General features: G+C 38.7%; 1 protein-coding gene and 1 long non-coding RNA gene across 4 annotated transcripts in view; one reads left to right on the forward strand and one right to left on the reverse strand.

The window, feature by feature from the left end:
• Positions 3,522 to 5,818, forward strand: LOC104719832. The gene is made up of 4 exons (XR_002033784.1): positions 3,522 to 4,711; positions 5,107 to 5,174; positions 5,273 to 5,339; positions 5,512 to 5,818. It is a non-coding gene; the product is annotated as an uncharacterized LOC104719832 (long non-coding RNA).
• LOC104719833 overlaps positions 6,226 to 8,531 on the reverse strand; it is a gene marked incomplete at its 3' end in the record, with an annotated part of 8,355 nt that continues 6,049 nt past the window's right edge. For 2 of the 3 annotated variants that reach the window (XM_019231271.1, XM_010437816.2), the window contains 8 exon segments: positions 6,226 to 6,284; positions 6,367 to 6,593; positions 6,685 to 6,814; positions 6,904 to 6,942; positions 7,087 to 7,180; positions 7,260 to 7,381; positions 7,483 to 7,620; positions 7,730 to 7,900. In XM_019231271.1, coding sequence (XP_019086816.1) covers positions 6,226 to 6,284; positions 6,367 to 6,593; positions 6,685 to 6,814; positions 6,904 to 6,942; positions 7,087 to 7,180; positions 7,260 to 7,381; positions 7,483 to 7,620; positions 7,730 to 7,900 — 980 coding nt within the window. 3 annotated transcript variants of the gene reach the window in all.

An 8,531-nucleotide genomic window follows, 5' to 3' on the forward strand; every position in this document is an offset into this window, starting at 1 on the left:
GGGAAGGCAAATCTCATCATCACCACGATCAAATCGTGGAGATTTGGGGAATATTCAGTTTCCCGAAATTGATCGCTTGAAGGTCAAAAGTCCCCCGAACTGCTCAGCTCGGGAGACTTGGGGGGCAACTGTTGTACCCACGATCTGTCATCTCGGGCAATAGGCAAAGGGCCTAGGCCGGGCACGTCTAATGGGCCAAGAGCGTATTACTGATCGGTCCATCAGGCCCGGAGAAAGGAAGAGAGCACGAGGATGCTTCGCGTTGGTCAGCTCGCAGCTTGGGCTTGGTCAAAGATTCCCGCATTCAAGACGATTAATTAGGACACGCAAATCATGCCCTATTAATTATGCATTAATTAGGTAATAAATTGGTCGGTATAAATATGTAAGGGGGGAGTCTTTTGTAAGGGGGTGAAAAACATTTTCCAAAAGAGGCAATACAATACACTCTCAAAAACTCTCTCGAATCCAGTTCGGAACTTCTAAACGGTGATAAGCTCCTCCACATTCGAACCACTTCGGAAGGAGAAAATCGATTCCAGTTCTCACAAGCATGTAAGAGATAAACCAGGGATGATGAATCTTATCCAACTATTGTTGTTATCATATTTTTATTTATTTGCTGAAAAAACATTCTGTTCGTATTTATCCAAGCAGATGTTGGTATGATCTCTCATAATGTGTTCTACGCTGTTGAAAGCTAAATCCACTTAAGTTATATGCATACTATCCTTTTATAATTGATAAAAACGTCGGACAAGCTATAGCATAGTTACTACTATACGAAACAAAAACAACAAATCAGTGAAGCCTAGAGATAAAACTTTTAATATATGAACAGTGCTAATAGAAAGTCGTGTAACTGTGTGAATAGGATATGGTACGTAGAACAATGGAAATAAGACAATTATTTTGATCTTTAATTCGCTTTGTGTGAGAAAACTTGGCTTATTTATCAAAGAAATATCATGAGCCCAATCATATCCATTGAGAAAAAGCATTGTGTTGGTTAATTATTGAAAAGAGATGCATATTAGTTACGTACGGTTGCAGAAACACTATATATTACGCCTATAGTACATATATTTGGAAAATAAAATGTCGCCTATTTTAACACACATAATTGGAAATTAAAATGTTTCAAAATTTTACTATAACAAGGCAAGCTATATATATTACAGAATGCTTTAGCGGGAAGTAGAAACAAATAGATCACTTTATGACACTCAATGTGCACAATTTGGTGCAAAGTAGTTAATGATGAAATATGCTCTATCCGAATGAATATATCATGCATGTTACATACATGAACAGTCTCTAATATACCATCGACAATGGGCATACCCAACCCAGGCTAACATTAATTATATGTTTATTCAACCATTTTTATTTAGCAGTACTTGTTGACACAAACAAAAGATTAGATAGGCAATAAGTGGTTTTTATTTAAATCATATTATCAATCTGGTTTAATAGAGAAAGATCTACAAACAAAAACCAACATCTAGGTTTCTCTAAATATCAGAGAAACCCGTCTTTAATTTTCGTAGCCAATGTTTAAAAAAAATGTACAAAAGCTATTGTTTAGGTTTTTTCCCCTCAAATTTTCTTTCTTTTTTACATAGACTAATTTCCATTTATTAAAGGAAAATGCTTTATAGAAAAAATTCAAGAAACATTATTATATATACTGCTAGTTGTTATAAAACTAATTTTAATATATTGACAGACCAAAGTTTGATATCTATGATCTGATACATATACTTTGTTAATGAGTTTTAATTTTAATTAAAATATGATAATTTTATTAATAAATATTTGTAAATTCATTTGACTTATTTGAAAACAGAAAAATTAAAATTAAAGACCAAAGTCTAAAAAGCTATAATCTCTTTCCTTTATTTGACAACAAGAAATAAAACTTAGCAAATTATCATTCAATATTATTATTTTTTTTCTTTTTTGTGTGCACCCAAAACTTTTTATAAATAGAGCAAAGTTGCCCTCATACAAACTTAAACAACGCTTCGCAACAGAGTCAGCTGATACATTTGCTGCTCGTGGGATATAGCGACAGGTAAAACTAAGAAAACTATCCGCTCCAAGTAAGATATCCGATAAGACCCCATGAACTTCCAAAAGAATTGATCGAGAGCTAATCGCTCCAACCAATTGTAGACAACCCGATTCAATATAGAAATGCTCGACTCCCATCCTCATCGCATCCTGAATTGCAGCTCTACACGAAAGGCTTTCCGCCATTAGAGCTGAAGATACATTCTCACAAATAGCAGAATGTTGAGTGAGAACCCCAGACGATAAGAAGGTTTGTGTTCAACCAAGCCCCGCAACTCTTAACCCTGCCCTCCAAGCAGCATCTGAGGTACTAGCCATACTTACCCCGGCGATCTAGTGAACTCTGGAGTAGCTCTCCTTTGCCTGGGACTCGGTATAGCTAGGGAAGGCTTCTGAGCTGTAAACCACTCCTTGGCATCCGCGATAGCTTTTGTCATGGTCAATTGTGCAGTAAACAAGCGATCATTAAAGACACTTTGATTTCTTGATTTCTAAATATTCCAGCAAACCCACGACCCTAAAGGCCCTGCACTGATCCCCGATGGGGGAGACAAATTTCGGAATTTGCCAACTTCAATCCGTGTATTATGTCAATGAATGCACTAAGAATAACAATAGCGGTTAACCAAATGAATTCTGTATCAGATAATTTTGGTGGTAAACTTCAAAAGTCTTAAAGCAAGCTAAACAAATCACTTGAACTTGAACAGAAACGAACCCGAAGCTACAAAGAAAAAAGCTTGACCGGAAATAACCGAATGAATTTTGGTACATCTAATCCGGTTTAACAAAATTAGGATTTGGTCCAAATTCGGTTTTGGCTTTGAAATCTAATCGTGCCGTTTATTCTCTGTTTCATCTTCTCTCCTCGTCTCAAATCTCAAAGCATTTACTCGTTAAAAATCTCTCCTTCTGGCCATCGTCTCCAAGCTCTCCGTTTCCGACGTGGCTGCTATGATCTTAACTGAGCTGTGTCTGGTACAGTCTCCCGCCACTCTTTCATCGGAGTCTAGGAATCCGATTTCCGGCGGTGATGGTGGAATTGGAATCTGATTTTGGGCTGTATCCTTCAAGAGAATTGGAGAAGCAAAATAATGGGGTTGCTATTAGAAGAAGGTTTCTATGAATTGGGTCAAGATTAGAGAGGCGAGTTTGATTGCTTTCCTTTTTTTGTTTTTTTTTTTAAACTCTTTTGAGTACATTCTAATACTACAGCCTTGTGAACAGTTAGAGATGGTTACAATAAGAATGATTCATATGTATAGCAAAAATAGGAAGAAGGATATGTGTTGATAAATGCGTAGTGAGAAATCAGAAATAGCTATGGATGATGTTTGCATTTTGAGTCTATTAGCTGATTATAGTAGATAAAACAACAACAAGCAGATACTTTCCTCTAACAAAAGCATCTGTTTTCTTTTTTTTTTTTTTTTTTTTGCAGTGTTACTCAAATATAGAGACCACTGCGAATCAAGACGTAGATAACAGCTTCACTCTCTTTGTCACTGATACTTAACCATTGCGTTTGCAATTATTACCAAAGGAAGTTTGTCAGCTGATACATGGCGTTGGTTATTTGCATGCATCAGAAAGAAAGTAACACAAAGGGAAGGCACTTGTCTAATAACGAGTCCGGATCCTGACATAGTTGCAGTTGTTAAGGAGCGTGAGTGTCAGTGGGCACATCACCGGTTCTGTCTTAGGCATATGTGCTTAAAATTTTATGAAGTCTTTCATAACAATCTCATGACAGAGTTTGTTTACAAGGCGGGATCTACGAAGCACGTATCAAAGTTCGTGAAGTACTTGAAGAAAATCAAAAAGATGAATTTGGAGGCTCGAAAATGGTTAGCCAAAATACCTCCACATCAGTGGGCCCTGGCTTACGATGATGGTGGGCTGAGATTTGGGATCATGACAACAAAGAAAATATCTAAGACATATGGTTTCATAAACAAAGCTCTTGATCTTCCAATCACAGCCTGCATCTTGCTAATTTTTGATCACCTGGCAGAGCTTTTCAAATCTCAACGTGGTCTTCTTGAGGAGTGTCTCTAAAGAACAGAGGAGAAGTCTATGCCAAACATGTCATGAAAAAGCTTGAGAAGTACAAGTTAGCCTCTAGAACACTCGATGTATTGCCTATAGACCAGACTGCAGGGAGGTTTCAGGTCACAAAAGTGCTGCAAACTGGAAACAAGAAATATTTTGTTCACTGCAGCGATCGAGTTTGCACGTGTCAGACATGGCAAGTTTACAAGTATCCGTGTTTGCATGTGTTAGCTGTTTGCAGGAGGCTGAACTATGACCATTTGGAGTATGTAAATGACTTCTACAAGACAGAGAGTTTTCTTGGAGTTTATTCTGCTGAGTTTAATCCACTTCCAGGAGTCTCCAATTGGCCAGAAGCTTCCGATGTTACAACACTGTTTCCTGCTGGAAGTCGTCAGATATCAGTTGTCCTGCCAGTGGCAAGCGAGTCATCCCGCGAGAAGTCAGCTAAGCCAAATGATGCGGACACGGGAGCGAGTGGAGGATGCGAAACGAGACGATCAGGGCGACCAAAGAAGCCGAATAGTAGATATGCCAAATAAGGACTTGAATGGTAGAGATATTGATATGCATCGAGAAAATGGTTAGTGTTTGTTTGCTTATTGATGTTGGGGGAAACTTAGAAGGGGCGACTAATGAATTGGGTGGATGAACCAGTTAGGAACGATTTTTGTTTGTTAAAAGAATGCTAGCTAAGCAGGTTAATAGTTATCATACTGAAGGGATAATCATCCTTTATGGGTATGATGGTGATTCTAGGCATCCAACTCAATCACATGCTTTCCTGCTAAGAACAAGCCAATTCTTTTTGTAACCTTACCCCAAACACTATACTTTTCTGCAGTTTATAGCCATGTAGTAGCAAAAACAATTGTCAATTAGTTCTTGATTATGAGGAATTACGGATGCAGAACAAGCCAATGTCGCTTTTCAACCTTCTGTGGATCTAATCTTGAGAAGAACATACTTTAAATGCAGATAAGTAGTGGGAACACAGAACAAAGAGCAAGGGAGGCACTTGAAACCATGGGAGCTTCAGTCTTCAGGTGATGGATCTTGCAATCCCTTGCTACTCTTTAACCTTTTTTGGTTTGGTGGTCAAATTTGTGAGACTTAATGAATGAAAACATGTTGTTTGGGACAGTGGGATCACACTCACAAAACTTGTTGGAGTGATCGTGCTTTGCTTCGCAAGATCTGAGATAATTATGGTGAGTGACTCAAATCCATTTCCTTGTGCAAATTTTTGATCTCTTACTTGACTTAAATACAAATGGATATGTAATGGTGCATATAGGTGTATCACTTTCAAAATATAATTGGCATTTTGCATGAACTCGTTTTCTTACCTATTAAGTTAATATGGACTTATCTCGTGATCAGGCTTGACGATATGTTCTCTAGCCATAGAAGCCACTATGATTAGTTCTTGCACATATTGTGGATTCCATTCCAGCATCGACACTTGGACATCGAGGAGCAGCAGCAGCAGAGAGACATCTCTCTTAGAGTTCAACGTTTGGGACATTACTCTTATTGCTCAATATCCCGACTCACACAAATGTATGAATTGAAACATCCTATATTGATGAATAGCGTGATTATTGGACATCCTATATATACCCTCTGTATCAAAATTAAACAGGCCCATGGGCTAATGGAATGTTGGCGTAGTTTTCTTAACTAGAATTATGAGTATGTAATGCTAAATCCTATCATTTACTATCTCTATTCCAAGAACAGAATCTTAAATTATAAGAGATAATGCTCTTCGCAATATCATAATAATAGCTTCAAAGAAAGGGATTACAACAAGTAGCTAATACATTACTAATATCAAACAAGTCATTGCATCTTAAATCAAAGATATACAACAAAGCCACAGAGTACATATGAAGATGTTCATGATGATAGTGAAACTAGATAAGGGAAGAGGGTTTTGGAGAGAGCCAATTCTTGAGCTTATGGGTATGGGAAGATAGAGCAAGTGCGGCTCCCACAGCGGCTCCTGCAGCTGCTATAGTTATAGCGGTAAGGGGTGCTATTTTGAGACCGTCATTTCCACGGGAGAGTCTCCTCGAGATCAGTTTGCAGGACTTGTCAGCTTCTTTGTAAAGAAAACAATTGGCTACTCCTTCAGCGATGGCTTTATCGTTCTACAGACATAGCAGGTGAGGTCAGAGAAGAAAATATGGGTGAAGTTAGTTATAGCTTAGACGAGTCTAAGAGAGGCATTACCTTCACCCTGAAGCTATATATAGTACGCTTGACAACGAGAGTATCACTTGGTGAAGATAATAGTTTGATGGAATGATCCTTCCAGTCGTCTACAAGCTTTTTAAGAAGAGCAACACTTGCTTTTATATTCTCCGTATAGAGATTATCCCAGTGCTTAAAGCAACCAACGTTTTTTTTCACGCAACGGATAGCGATTGCTATAGCTTCCTTGGCTAGAACAGGATTTCCTGTGTAACAACGGTAATCCATTACAAGTCTATTTGGCAAACAGAGAGAGGGAAGTAGATTACTCAAGGATTCAAGGTTTTCGTTTGTTACCAGCACCTTCTCCAGCTAATCTCAATGAAAACGTGAATATCTGCTTCATTGTGTCGCTTCCTGTCGCCTTCTCTGGTGCAAGGGCTACTTCCTTCAACAAGGGATAGATTGCCTCAAACCTCTTTGTTGTCTGTGCGCACCATGCTTGTGATCAGAAACGACAAGCGCATGCATCAAGGTTTTGTTTTTGTTTATATAAATTCCAACACTACTACTTACCTCTACTCTAGCGGATGAAGCAGGAAATGTATGTTGCACCAAGATCGCAAATGAAGAAGGTGGAATCAGCCGCTCTCCCTCCTTAACAACACTACTGCTTCCAAGGGGATTCACAAAATCCTGTAACAGCTTCGCTCTCCCTCCTCCTTAAATCACCATGGAAGCAGGAAATGTATGTTGCACCAAGATCGCAAATGAAGAAGGTGGAATCAGCCGCTCTCCCTCCTTAACAGCTTCGTTTACAAGTATGGTCGGAGCCTCTGGATTCGTCAAAATCCTAAGTGCATAAGCAAGATCAGATGGTTGTTACATTACATACAGCAGAGGAGGGAGATGACAAGAAAAACTGGACTCACATCTCAACAAATTGCAGGATGAGATCCATTGCCTGAGGGCTGTAGCACTTGTTATTACCGACTAGTGGCAGCAAGTTACGTGACCATGAATACAAGCCAGCAGATAAATCACCTTGGGAGGCCTGTATAAAGTTGGAAAGTTTAACAAAACACACAAATTTCTGGTAGAGTCCTAGCTTTGAGTTCACCAAAAAAAATAAAATAATAATAACATGACATGAACCTGAGCCATCATCCAAATAATAAAAGGAAGCTTGTCCTCGCCTTGATAAGTAGGTGTCTCCCTCAGGTGTGGCAAAACAGTAGTCAAAGCATCAGGTTTACAACGCAACAGCATGGCTAATGCAACAAATGTTGCCACCTAAAAGTAGAAAACAAAACATAGGAGTCTCAGTGAAACAAACAAAGTTAAGTAAGGGAATACACCCATTCAATCAATCAATGACACAAAATTGATGCGTTTTAATTACCTTAGATTTGTTAGAATTGTTTTGTTCTATTTTGACAACTCCAGGCCATTCAGTGAGAATGAGATCAGACGCCCACAGTACAAAGGCACGTAGTGTTGTTTCAAATGGAAGTATGTTGATAAAATCAACTGATGTTTCGTAGACAGATGTAGGAATTTGAGGAAACGGAACCTATTGATTTAATTAAGATATCAGCCTGTGTTTAAAAAAGCCTCGCCTAGGCGCGCCTGGGCGAGAGGCGAGGTGATTATAAGGGTGTAGCACCTCTAGTAGATGAGGCCAGGCGGTAGACCAAAGGCGCTCGCTTCGGGATGCCTTGCCATGGAGCCCGCCTCATCTCGCTTAGCGCCTGCAATAGTAGGAGGTAATATATGGTTAAACCTCAATATCTTCTCAATATTTTCTCAATATTTGCTTACTTAAAATGGTTCTAGAAGTCTATGACTTTGATTGATGAAGATGATGAGGATGAAGCTGAAGAAGATTTCATAGGAGGAGATGATGATACTGAAGTCTATGTCGAAGATGACGAGTTTGATGATGATGAGATGGATTTTTAGGCTTTGTGTTTAAGTTTTAAACTTTCGTTGGATTTGCTTCTACTTTGTTTTCATTTCTCTGTTTCAGACTCATGATTGGCTTTTTCTTTGTTTTCAAATCTTTCTCTATGTTTCAATTTCAAATGATAAGCTATTGGTTTTAGACTCAGGTTGTGCTTACATGGTAAGGAATCGATTATTTATGACTAACCTTATGTCTGTTTTTTGCAGTTGCGCCTCATACACCAAAGGCGTGGGGCGAA

The sequence above is a fragment of the Camelina sativa genome, chromosome 10 (genome assembly GCF_000633955.1).
Source record: "Camelina sativa cultivar DH55 chromosome 10, Cs, whole genome shotgun sequence".
NCBI lineage: Eukaryota > Viridiplantae > Streptophyta > Magnoliopsida > Brassicales > Brassicaceae > Camelina > Camelina sativa.